This window comes from Dromiciops gliroides, chromosome 4, assembly GCF_019393635.1.
Source record: "Dromiciops gliroides isolate mDroGli1 chromosome 4, mDroGli1.pri, whole genome shotgun sequence".
NCBI classification, from domain to species: domain Eukaryota; kingdom Metazoa; phylum Chordata; class Mammalia; order Microbiotheria; family Microbiotheriidae; genus Dromiciops; species Dromiciops gliroides.
In genome coordinates, this window is record NC_057864.1 from 404,014,248 (window position 1) to 404,029,163 (window position 14,916).

Here is a 14,916-nt window from a genome sequence, read left to right on the forward strand (position 1 = left end):
CAATAAAAACAAATGAACAAACCAAAACCTTTGTCTAGATATGCATTATTAATATATATTTTGTAAAAAAAAAAAAAAGGTAGGTATATAGCTTGAGTGTCTCTATGCACTGATTATCAAGGGTACAAAATCACCTTCCCCATTTATTACTCAAGTATGGGAAGATCTCTTCATGCATATCAAGAACACTTACTCAGTCAAGTAGATCGATGCATAAAACACTTTTAAATATCCTAGTTCTTTGCTTCATGTGAATTGGGGGAGCTTGGTGACTCTTTTGCTTGTGGAATTTGACGAGACACCATAAGGTAAAGGGGACAGCCTTAGGGTCTCCTTTCCCTCCTTTGGCCCTTTGCCTTTTCCTTTGTTCCCAGGGGAGAGAAAGTCACAAGAATTTGGGGGTAGTATAATAGCAAATCCTCAAGAAGCAAATTTTGAGACTCCAGCTTAGTGCAAAAACTCACTTTAGCAGTCACCAGTGGGTGGGATCAAGACTACTTAGGACCTGAGCTAAAGTTTGAGCTGATTCCCCCACAGACCAAGCTGATATAGATGAGAATATGACTCAGAGATAGGGACAAAAATCTATGTACATTTATTTGTTCGTGCCGTATCTCTGAAGTAAATAACCTTTTGTAATAGCAAAAATAAATAAACTATATTCGCTTCTATAGCAGCATCACAGAATGTCAGACATCATCTAGTCAAATCTAATATTTGACCAAGAATCCCATTGGAAGTATGGTGGTAGAGTCAGAAAGACCCATATTGAAATTTAGTGTCAAATATTTCATAGCCATAGGAACTTGGGCAAATCACTTATTTCTGCTTGCCTCAATTTCCACATCTATAAAATGAGGATAATGACACTTACCTTCTAGGGTTGTTGTAAGGATAAAATGAGTTAAGATTTGTAAAGTACTCTGCAAATCGTTAACCATCACCATTAATATTAATAATAACATCACCCAAGGTGATTATTCAGCTTTCAATACCTATCTCCCAAAACGGTACATTCCATTTTGAGAAATAGTTTTTAGGGGTTTTCCCCCATCTCTTTAATTCACCTTTACAACTTTTACCTTTTGTTTCTTTTTCTGCCCTCTGGGACTCAGGAAAACAAATCTAATCGCTCTTCTGCTTGACAGTCCTACAGATACTCAAAGACAATCTACTGTGTTCCAGAAGCTTCTCTAAAGTCATGTGAAAAAATTTTTCTGAACAGATCATTTGTTTTCTTTCAAACAATTATAAGGCCAACTTTGTGGAATGCTGATTTCCTTCAGATGTTTATGGTGAGGACCCAGCATAAATCTGACAGTTCTGCAACATAGTAACCCTTGTTCTTTATCCATTTTGTATTTTCTTGGAAAAGATACTGGAGTGTTTTGACCTTTCCTTCTACAGCTCATTTGAGAGATGAGAAAACTGAAGCAAACATGGTTAAGTGACTTGACCAGGGTCACAAGGTTATCAGTAAGTGTCTGGGGGCAGATTTGAACTTGGGTCTTCCTGACTCTAGGCCCCGTGCTCTACCAATTATGCCATCTAGTCACCCCATAATAACACTACCCATGTCATATAGAGTTCATGGGATAACAGTTAAATATTTTTAATGCCATCATTTTCGAGCTTAATGAGTTTCAAAACACTGCCCAAATGAGTTGTAGAATAAGATTTCACCAGTTCTACAAGAAGACAGCAGAACATCCCAAGGCTTTCAGACAAGCCAATTCAATAACATTGTAGTCATTCTCAACATCTTTAACCAACTATCCTAACTGGAGAACCATCGGAGTTGGCCTTGTTAGACATCTAAAAACCCTGGCTCTGCAGTTCCATTTAATCAATTTTCTATCTTGTAAGCAGGCCAGTAAAGTTCTATGCAATGTACTTATTGAGTTATAATGTACTGTTTTCTGTTACAATAGTCTCAAAAATCAGCAGACGTGTATTGACTGAACAGGCAGCAGAAAAGAAAACATGTCTAAGTATTAGTAATTCTTAAAAATGACTTTTTCGGAACAGCTACTATTGGGGTTGTCAGGTTTTGATCAATTAAACTATAGTTAAAACCACTTTATTGAATACTTAGAAGCAGTGCCTCAGGATACATGCTACCTATTTATTATGCAATCTTGAGGGTCTAGAAGGTAATTTTAACCATTTTTATGATTCAGGCCAACAAGACTTTTCTTGAAACTGTGGACACAAGGGAGTTCCACAGCTCCCCTTAAGCTATCTCAGAGTTTTATCAGCCTCACAGTAAAATCATTCCTAATATATAAATTAAATCCATCTTTGTACAATTTAAGCCTCTTCTCTCTTTCTGATCTCAGTGGAAAATAAAAAAATTACCTTCCTGTCACCCTCATATTTTGTTAAACCACACTGCCCAGTGATATCAAGACATTAATTTTACCCCCAGTATTCTAGTCTTTAGATAAAATGATGTCCTCACATTTTGTCCTCACATTGCTATTATTCAAATTAATTTACACTTTTTTCCCCCAGTTTTCTTTTCTTTTCTTTTTTTTTAATGGGGCAATGGGGGTTAAGTGACTTGCCCAGGGTCACACAGCTGGTCAATGTCAAGTATCTGAGGTCAGATTTGAATTCAGGTCCTCCAGAATCCAGGGCCAGTGCTTTATCCACTGAGCTGTCTAGCTGCCCCCAGTTTTCTTTTTTTTTAGTATTTGGGACCACAAAAATCCTCCTGTATAGCATGAGCTACTACTGTACTCATTTTTTAAAAGTGGATAATTAGAATAGATAGTTAGTTTCCTGTAACACAACAATAAAATGTTTGCCATTAGATGTAGTTTTTAAAAAGCTAGTAAAATCAGTAGTTGAGATTTAATACCAGGTATCTAAAATTCTTTACATGAAAAGGGACTTCCATTATCAAGCACTTCTTTCCCAAATTGATAATAATGTTTGCAATTCTTTTTTGTACTTTACTTGGTTCTTATTATACTTTAGTTTGGAGTTTACAATACACAAATCTATCATAGCACCAAAACAAAGGACGCGTTCCTGAGAGAGGAAAAGCATTTCAGAGCCCAGAGGAAGTCAGCCTACTTAAGAATGGCAGTTGTTTGGCTATTTTTACCTGACATCAGTACATGTGATACAGCTGATACCGCGACTGTTTGTTGTAATCAGGTTCAGAGCCACCGATGTCTCATTGGCAGAAGTTGGGTGTGCGCCACATTTAAAGTAGAACTCCTGAAACATTGAAAGAAAGATAAAGTAAGATCACATTCCAAAAACCCATGTCCTCTATTTATCTTACTCTGAGCAACATTTAGACAGGAAACAAATCACTAGTAGTAGCAGGAAAGGAAATAAGCCATTAGGAATGAGTCCTGACTGGATTAAGAATGGTTATCAAAATCATCTGAGTGGGCACAAATTGCTTTTGTGACAGAATGCGAGGAGCATACTCAAAGAAGGCTCCGTGTGCCTCTGTGGAATGGTGACTTCTGTTGTTTCCCCCTTGCTACCCCTCCCCGCCCCATTTCTTTAAGCTGTAGATTTTAGAATTTAGCTGAGTAATTTATATACTGTCACTACTCTATGTAGGTCCAAGAGGAAGGTTCTCCTCCCAACGTCTTCTCTTCATCCTTGTCCTATCTGAAAAAAGTGGGGAGAGGTGGCAGGGCCAGGGGGAGGGGGAGCTCGACTAGACTGTCTTTTAGTGCCCTTTCGGCTATACTATACCTATATATCAGCTATACCGATAGATAAGGACAACTTGCATTTAACTTCCACATTTGTTTAGATTACAGGTGCTTATGTGGGGTATCCATGTTGTTTCTATGTTCAAAATGGATTTCATTTTACACTGAGCCACACCTGATGCAGATGGTTTGGCTTTGGGTCTGGAATGAAATTAAACATGTAAAGACCATAATTTCTTTAACAAAAGATCGTTTATTCAACAGCAGAATGGCCAGGATAATTTACAAAGATTCAGCAATGATTCAGAACAGCATCATTTCACACATCTCTGCGTGTACCATGAGGGTACACTTAGTCAGGAGGGCATATTAACTTCCATAGTCTGGCAAACTCAAGGAGAACTCCTGTCTTCAGCCTTTATGCCTTAGGTTAACAGTAAACGATATTAATAGTTTGAGCTAAGAATACAGGATGGTTTCATTATCTTTTTTTTAGGGGAAAATATGTAGCTTATGTGGAGGAGATATTTGGGCATTACATTAATGTGGACTATAGGCTATGATTTAGCTCCTTCTCTTAATTATTGGCCTTAATGAAGTGAAAATTTTAGAAAAGTTCCTGAGTCTATTCCCCTTTCAGAGCAGTAAAAAAAAAATAAATGTTTCAAGTCCTTCCATATCCAGACATAAGACTCTGAGGTACTGTGGTCTGATATAATAAAACTGACTATTATTATATGAAAACAAAAGGTATGGGGCAGCTAGGGGGCGCAGTGGATAGAGCACTGGCCCTGGAGTCAGGAGGCCCAGAGTTCAAATCTGGCCTCAGACACTTAACACTTACTAGCTGTGTGACCCTGGGCAAGTCACTTAACTCCAATTGCCTCACCAAAAACAAACAAAAAAGAAAGAAAACAAAAGGTATCAATTACACTTTTGAAAATTAAATTCACAAATCCCCTTACAATGTCAGAGGACAGAGTAAGAAAAATTGCACAATAAATATCCTTTGAATAGAAATATTCACAAGTACCCATTCTCTGAAAATTCCCATCAGATCCCAATCAGATCTAGGGAAGTGTAAGAAAAGATCCTGTGGATAACAAGTGAGATGGGAAAAGAAATTTAACAGAACATCGAATGAGAATAAGAAATTAAGAGAGGAAGAACCTAAAATGTATATTAGGACACCTGGGATATTTAAGAGAAGCAAAGGAAGACCGCTGAATAGTTGCGAGTATCTTTTATGTATCCATGGAAAACACGGACAAGAGAGTGAAAAGGCATTAGAATCTGCACTCCAGGAGAGCCTAAGCACACTGATAAAACACTGAATCCATATGAAGCAAGGCTGACTTGACCTATAGGGGCCATTCCACAAAATATTCTCAGAGATAGCATTCCTGGTTCTTGTATACCATGTGGGAGCCTGGGGGCCAGATTTTAGTTAGGTGAGACAATGATGTAATCTCATTTTCTCCAAGTATAGAGCAAATTCCCTTTGGCTACCAAACAGAAATACCTCAAAAGACATAACAAATCTGTATTGGTGCCTTGGTCATTCGCTACCCCATGACAGAAGTTGCAAGGGGACAGGATGCTACATCATTATTTTTTAAAGGAGATATTATCCAGTTCTGTTCTCTTGCTTTGATGATCAAGGTAGCATCATAGAATTCATTGACTTCTAGTGAGGCATGGGAAGGGGCATAGAGCCCCAACTAGGTGTTCTCTTTTCCTTTTGGTGATAAAGCACTTTGCCACTCGCCAGTGGGGGAAGTGGGAGGACAAAGGGTTTTGCCTTATCCTAAGGAAACACAAAAGCCTTTCAGTCACTGGGTCATATTATGGCCTAAAGCATGCTCTAAATCTCCAGTTGACCAGAACCAGGAATGGCAACTCTGTACTCATTAACCAATTCAACTTTGCCACACATGAAAGTTCCAGTCAGAATAATCTAACAAATATTTAGAATACAAAAGGTATTTACAAGTTTACCGCTGTATTTCTGTCTCCATACTTCTAGTTCAGGATTTCTTCATCTTTCTTGCAACATGGACCCAGGAAGGGGCTAGAAAATATTTAATAACTGGCAGGGGGTAGGAGGTAGAGAAGATAAATCTACACAGTACACACTTTTAAGTTTGGTCTATATTTTCGGCGTTTTTGCCATTTGCTGTCTTAAGACCAAACAAACAACAAAATAACAAATCAAACCTTTATTCTTAGTGTTTGCCATTTCTGAGTTATAAATCCTCATACTAAAGTTTTAGCATTGAGCCACTATACAAGCTGGCTCCAGCACACCCCTGCACGGGCTCCTCTGGCATTCCAGAAAAACCCTTAGACCCTTTTTTCAAAATAATTTTTTTTATATAATTGAAGGATTTGATAAAATTTGGTTAGAAGTTGATGAAAATAAACATTTTTTTCCCATTCAAATTTACAGACCTCTCCTTAGCATAAGAACCACAATTCTAGAACATAAGGGAAAAATTAACATTGCTTGCTATAGTAAAGAAACAAGTTGCTTCATGTTTTGGAAGCAATCTTACTATTACTTATTTTTGTGGGGTTTTTTTGTTTGTTTTTTTTTTTGTGGGGCAATGAGGGCTAAGTGACTTGCCCAGGGTCACACAGCTAGTAAGTGCCAGGTGTCTGAGGTCAGATCTGAACTCCAGTGCTTTATCCACTGTGCCACCTAGCTGCCCTCTTTGTTTTCTGTTGTTTTTTGTTTGTTTGCTTGTTTTTACTTATTTTCAGTATCAATAGTATTTCCTTGGGTTTGGGATACTGGAGAAAGAGCACAGGGCCACATTACTAATCCAAAGCAAGGAGAATAAAGAGGCTTTACTTTGGGGGGGGGGGGCGGAGGGGGAATCCTCAAAGGAGAGCAAGATCCTAGTTTTTCCATGACAAAAGTGGAGCTGAGGGAGATAATGGAGGCAGTTCTGGGCTTACATTTATAGGCCTCTCACCTTGATTGCCACTTGGCCTAACCAGTGGGACAAGGGAGTGAACTCACCCCCCCCCAGGGCTCCTTAGTGTATAATTGAAGCCACCTGATGCTTTTAAGTACCGAGCACCACCTCCTTGGAGCCCCTCCCCTGGGCACTTGTGAAAGCTTAATGATCTGTTCTCCTGTTCACAAGGTTTTGAAGCTCTGTAAATCATTCTAATCTCCTAAATCCATAGAGAAACTTCACCCATTATCAACAATTTCTGACCAAATTCATCCTGTAATTTTTGATAAAAAGTAACTTTCTCAGACACTTCAAAGGATGTGGTCATTTCACTGTTGTGGGTCTGCCCCTTCTACGGCAGAAGCTACAACCTTTCTGTGGCCTCATGGCCATCTGGTTTTCTCTCCACTCACGTAGGTAAAAACAAATAAAATATTTGATTACCTAGTGTTCAATCTTTTGGCAATTTAACTCTCAAGATTTAGCTATGCTGGTCTCTGGATGACAGACATTGGCTGAGCCGTACATAAAGCCTAGCCCGGCTGACAGAACCTTCCAGTAATTTTCTTCCAATGGTACTTCCTTTGAGGCCCCAAGACCACATCTACTACACTGAGGCATCAGATCTTAGGATTTAGAGACATAATAGATTCTGACAATCATTTTGTCCAAATCTTGTTCTCCTCCTTCCTCTCTCTGTCTCTTCTGTCTGTCTGTCTCTCTCTGTTTCTCAGATATTCAAGGAAACAGTGTCTACACTGTTTAAAAATACTTTATTTCATCACTCATCTAAAAAACAAATACTGTCTGCTAAAAGAACAAAGGACATATGTATGTTGCTGCTTTTTGTCTGTCCTTAAATGCAACAAACAAGCTTGCATGAAACAGGATTTTACAGGATACTTAGCAAATCACAGTAATTAGTTATTTTAGGATATGAGTTCCCCTTATTCTCTGGGATTGAAGAAAATATATTTTCTTTTTGTTTTCATTATGCTAAAGACTTCTGTCCCTAATTTGGTTAGCAGGACAGTATAGCACTGAAAAATGTCACCTCAAATAATGCTTAAACCATTTTGCTATGGGGTTTGTTTGTTATTTTGGTTAATAGCTTATCCCTAATTTTCATGTTCTAATGTTCAATCGAATACTATTGAACAAAAGCTTCTTCTTTTTCTTTTTTCTGCTAGTGAACCCAAACCCAAATCAATCTAGTCCAACAAACAATTCTTAAGCACATAAAGTATCATGTACTAGGTGCTGGGGATCCAAAGACAAAATGAAAATAGTTATCAGCATTGTGGAATTACTCAAAGGACACTGCATGTAAATGGAAACATGCTCATCTGAGGAAAGAGAGAGCACTGACAATGTCAGAGATCAGGAAAAATGTCCCATAAGAGGTAGCACTTGAATTGAGTTTTGAAGGAAGCTAAGGATTCTCAGAGGCAGAGGTAAAGAGGGAATACATTTTAGGCATGTGGAACAACCTGTGAAAAGGTATGGAGGTGGAATACCGAGTAGCTCAGGGAAGGGAAAGGGCCTTAAAATTTTAAGAGGCAGAAAAGAGAGAATTAATATCTAGGGGAATCAGGAAATGCTTCCCTTAGGAAAGCCTTATTGAGGTGGGCATGGTAACACACTCCTATATCCTTCCTTTTGGGAAGGCTGAAGCTGGTGCATTGCTTGGGTTTAGGAGTTGTGAGCTGAAGTAGGGATAAAGCTGATTGTGTTTTAGCATCGACTGGCACCAATATAGTGAGCAAGGAGCCACTGGATTGCAGAAGATGGGATGAACGGACCCAGGTCAAAAATGGAGCGGTTCAAAGCTTCTGTTTTGAGTGATTTTTGAACTTCTAGCCTGGGAGAAAAAGGAAGACCCAATCTCACAAAAAAAAAAAATTAGGAAAGCCTTATAATTATTCACCTGAGACTTACCAATCATTTATTATTATAGCTTAACATATAGGATAGTATGTTAAAAAAAAACAACAACACAGCACAACAACAACAACAACAACATAAGATTAGGTGCATCATGATGACAGCTTTGTCTATTGCTGAGGAACTATTTGTTCTCAGAGATCACAGCTTTATAGGCCTAAAATGACTTATCATCAGTAGGTAAATTATCACTTTCTCAGTGTTTGCTAGGGGGACTTTTGAAAAAAGAAAACAGGTTTTAAGTTCATTGCTAAAAGTGGAAAGAACATACTGATTTAAATCTACACTGATGCCAATTCTAAGGGTCAGTCATTAACTCTAGTAATCTATTTCATGTGCAAGAAAGGGGTCAGAAGATAACTTGAATAAGGCTACTAAGAGATAATGCAGCATGGCAGCACTGCTCAGTACTGGGAATTAAGTGATTCTCTAAGATATTTTTCTTTCTTATTGATACTATGTTTTGTTTTAGCCCGTGTTTTATCTTGTTTAATTTTTCTCTCATTTTTTTTTTCTTTTCCCTGGACTTTTCACATCTTCTATACGCTAAGATTATTTGAATGACATAGATGGAAATGATGAGTTTTACTTCAAGGAAAGAGAGCTGCCTATTTAAAGTACTTCTTACCATTTCAAGTGCCCTCTTGGTCCATGGAGATACTTTTCTCTTAGTCATAAATTGACAGGAGGAGTACATCATTCTTCTCACTACATCATTTGCTTTCTGGCCATCCTTGATTTCTTCCAACCAATATGTTAGACTCTACTCACAGATCCCTCAGCTCTGGTATGTGAATTTCTGCCTTATCTTATGGGGGCTTAGTCCTCTATGCCAATTCCCAGTCACCTCTTCACCATGGTCCTTACTTTCCTACACCTCTTTATATGAGGGCTACATGCCTCTATCTCCAGTATTTAGCACAGTGCCTGGAATATTGGAAGAACTTAATAAACAAGCTCTTTATCTATCTAACCTGAAGAGAGACCCTTAGGTCAGGGACTAGAAAAAAGGTACTTTTTGGGTTGTGATGATTCACAAAACAATAATATGAACTTCTTTGTGGCTACAAGCTAAGAGAAATATTGAATAAGAACAGTGAAGGCTGAAATACTTCAAATGATGTTAATCTGGGGGCCTTCACTCCCCTTTACTTTCCATAACCCACCCCCATTAAACTTCACTATTCTCTACATCCCTCTTGAAAAAACAAACACCCTTATGTCTTTTCAAAGTAGAGAATTTTTCCCCTTTGTTGTAGGTAGCCCTATTATGAACTTGATACTCTTTGAGGAAAACAAAACAAAAAGTTATGCAAAGTCTAATGCTATATATTGATAGCTAAGTTTACATTTTCTTTTTTTCCTCATAAGATTTGTGAAAAAAGAAAATGATATACCATTTGTAAATTAACATAGAAGGCCATAGGATCTTGGAATTTACTTTACATGAGCTTGTACATAGTTTTAGAACTGGAAGGGACCTTAGATATTATCTAGTTTATACCTTAATGAACTGAGACTTTCCTAGTCATAGCTACAATATCTGGTACACTATTAGGGTCTCTCAGCTATACATACCCCATTATGCTGAGACCAAGTGTGTTTCCAATTCATTTATGCATTTTATCTGCTATTCCAGGATATAAAAATAAGTCTGTAATGGAGAAAGGACAGTGTAGGAATGCCTAGACACCTTTATAAGGAAAAAATAAACCTCTAATAAGACTGAGCCCAACTTACTTCTTAACAGTTTAGAGAATAGTAAGGGAGAAGCAACAATTACTCTGTCAGTAGGAGCCCATAAATAGTATATGGAAGTAATGCTTTAAGTGTATGAGTGGCAACAGTATAAAAAGAGAGTAAATTCTTTATTATTGTGCTCTAAGAAATGACAGGTGGGATGATTTCAGAAAGGCCTGGAAAGACTTGTATGAACTGATGTACAGTAAAGTAAGCAGAACCAGGAGACCGTTGTGCACAGAGATAGTAACATTGTTTGATGAAGAATTGGGAATGACTTAACTATTCTCAACAATACAATGATCCAAGACAATCCCAAAGGACTACTAATAAGCATATTTTCCACCTCCAAAGAAAGAATTTATATTAGTTGAACACAGACTGAAGTATGAGATTTTAAAAAAATTCTTTCATTTTTTTCTTTTATTCAAGTTTTCTTATACAAAATGACTAATATGGTAATGTTTCACATAATTGCATGTGTAAAACCTATATTCTGATTGCTTATCGCCTCAGGGAGGGGGAGTGGAGAAAGGGAAGGAGGGAGAGAATTTGGAACTTAAAACTTTAAATAAAAATGTTTATTATTAAAAAAAAAGAATAGAGTAAAATTCTAGAAACAAAAATATAGCATTTGCGGCAAGCCAGTTTGGAACAATGACTTCTCTAACTCTAATTATAGAAAACCGTACTCGTAGAAGTCAATTGCTAATATCCAATAAATCTCCAATAAAAAGGTAAGTAAAATTAGTTTAACATATACATGTAGAATACACACAAAAAATTAGATGTTGGACAGTAAAAATTAAGGGGGAAAGTAGAAAAGGTTAAACTATGCCAAAGATCAGATTCTTGTTTGCCTCTATTGTACCTAACGCAGATTCCCATAAAGCATATACAACTGGCATCTTTGTTTGGAAGAAGCTGGGATTCTATTTAGTTTCTTCTGGGCTTTTTGTGTTATTTAGATTATTTCTTTTTCCTATCTAATTTATTAAATGTTACTCTAGTGGGCTGAAAATCTTAATATAGCTATTAAAAACACCCAAATACATTCCTACACAGTGACTTCTGAAATGAGAGATTCAAACTAACTACGTTTTGTAGATTTTTATTATAAAGTAACTTGATCTTTTCCCAGGTTTATGTTCCTCCTTAATATCAGTTACACATACCTGGGGAGAGAAATAGTAGGCTATATGTGTGAGCTATATTAAGAATTTTAATGATTGTATTTTAGACTTTTTGAATTGAAGACTTTTTTAGATACATTTGTCGATATTTTTTCAGCTCACTACTGGTTTACAAACAGAAAACTTATATATTATTATAAATCATGTTAGAATAAAAATAGGCATGCAAAAATAGCTATTTGTCTAAGGTCTTATGTATAAGTATTAGCCTAGAGGAAATGTTTATAGCTAGGTTATAAAATCTGCTAGAAACAAAAGTTGTTTATAATGAGCTTTGTGAAAACGACTAAACCATACTGTTTTAAATAGTTTCATCATAAGAAAAAAAATCCAACTGTCTAGTGTGACATCTGACAATGTCTCCAAAGACACAGAAAACTGAAGGGATGTATAGATTTGACAACCTAACCTACCTTGCTCTCTAAAGACATCTAAAGGTGGATGGGGGGAAGGAGAAGGGGAAAAAGAGTAAGAAGAAGAAAGGGAAAGGGGAAGCATCTTTATGTTTATATTAGAGGGGAAGGGAAGAGAAAGGTTCTTATATTTATACTAGAATTTGCAATTAGTCATAAAGAGGGTCTTGAATGGAGAGTTTTCTTTAGAGTTCTTAGTATATGAGGAGTAGAAAGTCAAACTGAATGACTGTAAAAAAAAAAAGCAAAAAAAAAAATTACGTGAGGAAACCTACATAAGCAAAGAAGCTAAATTCAGAGTAACTCTCCTTTGAAAACAAAAAGCCCACAGAGACTGACGTAAATCAAGGATTTGCACTCTTTTCTTTCCCTGAAGATCATATTTGCACTTATTAGGCAGGCATTCAGAACTGAGGATTCTTTTACACATTGAAAGCTCCTAAAACAACCATCATGGTATGTATATACACAAATGGGAAATTTTTTTTTTTTTGGAAAAATCACATAATCTTGTCATGTTTATAGTCTGTTGCTAAGAAATTGTGATTTTTCTTTCTTTCTTTTTTTTTTTTAATGGGGCAATGGGGTTAAGTGACTTGCCCAGGGTCACATAGCTAGTAAGTGTCAAGTGTCTGAGGCCAGATTTAAACTCAGGAACTCCTGAATCCAGGGCTGGTGCTTTATCCACTGCGCCACCTAGCTGCCCCAGAAATTGTGATTTTTCTAAAGGAGTGGGTAGTATGTGGAAAAATTCAGGACTAAAGAGGTACCATAGTGGTCCCTAATTATGTGAACATGCATATTCTTTGTTGAAGTTTATTATAGTAATTACATAGTTTTTCCCAAAAATTTGGCAATAGTTAAAAGCATTTGTTTACACGTAAATAAAATTAAGTTTTTATATGGGTGGCTAAGACACTCTTCTAAGTTTTATAGATTTGAGATTTTTTTTATTTTGGAAAGTACAATTTGCAGTTTATCATGACTTTTAATGGAAATGTGTATGTCCTGAGCAACTGAAATGACACAAATAAGAGGGTTATATAGCAGTGCCTCCGATAAAAAAGGGGGTGGGGTGGGGAAAGACTTCCAAACAGATTGTGTGAAGATGACCTAAAAATATTAGCAGCAGCTAGGTGATTCAATAGATTAAGTACTAGATCCCTCACTTCAGGCAGACATGAGTTCAAATCCAGACACCTATATGTACTAGCTGTGTGAAACTCCCTTGGCAAGTCACTTAACCTCTCTAAGACTCAGTGTCCTTTTCTGCAAAATGGGCTTAATAATAGAATCCATTTTCTATGGTGTTGTGAGGATTAAATGAGATAATATTTCCAAGGCACTTTGCAAACTTAAGAGGCCCATAGAAATGCTGGCTATTACTGTTGTGATGCTGCCTTTGCTGCTGCTGCTAAGTTGATAACCACAGGATCTTACATTGTGGAGTCATTAACGCAGAGCTTTATGGTCTCTCTCTCTCTGTCTATCTGTCTCTCTTTCTCTGTATATCTATATCTATATCTCATATACACAGTCAGAAAAAATCCAACTTTCTGAAAGTACAAATAAAATAATATAGGAGAGAGTATTTTCTACACCAAACAGCTGTTACCAAAAACATACACTATGCTTTTCCTTTGTGCCTTTGATTAGTGTGCTCCCTATACCTGAAATATCTTCCTTCTTTCCCTTCATCTTTTGGGGACCCAGAGAACTTGCCTGACTCTTCTTCTTCTTCTTTCTTTCTTTTTTTTGTGTGAGGCAATTGGGGTTAAGTGACTTGCCCAGGGTCACACAGCTAGTAAGTGTCAAGTGTCTGAGGTCGGATTTGAACTCAGGTACTCCTGACGACTCCAGGGCCAGTACTCTATCCACTGCACCACCTAGCTGCCCCTCCCTTCATCTTTTGAATCCATACTCATATTCTATCATCTTTTTTTTGGGGGGGGTGAGGCAATTGGGGTTAAGTGACTTGCCTAGGGTCACACAACTAGTAATTGTTAAGTGTCTGAGGTCAAATTTGAATTCAGGTCCTCCTGAATCCAGGGCCAGTGCTCTATCCACTGCATGACCTAGCTGCCCCATACTCATATTCTAAAGCTGAAATACTACTTTGTCTGGAAAGTTTTTCCTGATACTTCTGGGGGTAATGAACTTTTCCCCCAGAACTTCTCTAGGTCTTTGTCTTATACCTCTATCTATAATGAATCTATCATCTGATCTTGGGTATCATATCTACTTATTTTTTATCTGTTCCCCTTTGTTCTCCCTAGTTTGGAACTCCTAAAGGGATTCTAAATGTCTTCTCTGAACTTTATATCTCCCCAAGTATTAAATAGTTTTCTATACATAGTAGGCATTTGACAAATTTGTCATATTTCATGGTATTTACTGTAAACTGAAGGGCTGTACTAAGTAAGGTGCTATTATGATGAATGAAAAGGTGATCCATATGTTTTTTGACTCATATTAAAGATCTGTGCTTGATATATTGCTTTTATAGGTCTATGTAGGTCATGAAAGCCCATCATGCTTGGAACCTATGTCTAAGGACAAAGGTCTAGCCAACTCTAAATAGGCATATGGCCATTTTGCACAGATGGGCTCATGTATCCCCAGCCAAGAAATGATTTACTCAATGTGCACCAGGTGTTGGTGATGAGAGTGGTATCCTCTGCCAAAAATATTGATGGAACTGTCCAACTGTAGGTCACATATATTTATTTGGGGAATGGCATATCACTTTGCTTATCGAGGCTTTAATATTATTGATTTTCAGTAAATAAATATGGCTTACTTGATTCTGCTATCTATATACATCTATAGTGCCCAATGATAACTATAGCTGATCATTTTTTTCAGTCCATGGATTGACCTTACTGGTTTGAAATTGACCATTGGTATGGTTTTAGAACCATTGCTCCTTGGAATAGGTTGTCTACTTGTTAATTGAGCTAGATTCTTCCCATATCCTATG

At 37.1% G+C, this 14,916-nt stretch overlaps 1 protein-coding gene across 2 annotated transcripts in view; it reads right to left on the reverse strand.

The window, feature by feature from the left end:
- The window catches only part of PRKN (parkin RBR E3 ubiquitin protein ligase), a 1,788,167-nt gene that overhangs the window by 803,165 nt on the left and 970,086 nt on the right, over positions 1-14,916 (reverse strand). For both annotated transcript variants that reach the window (XM_043964490.1, XM_043964489.1), the window contains one exon: positions 3,113-3,228. In XM_043964490.1, the coding sequence (XP_043820425.1) occupies positions 3,113-3,228 (116 nt within the window). The remainder of the gene's footprint in view (positions 1-3,112; positions 3,229-14,916) is intronic.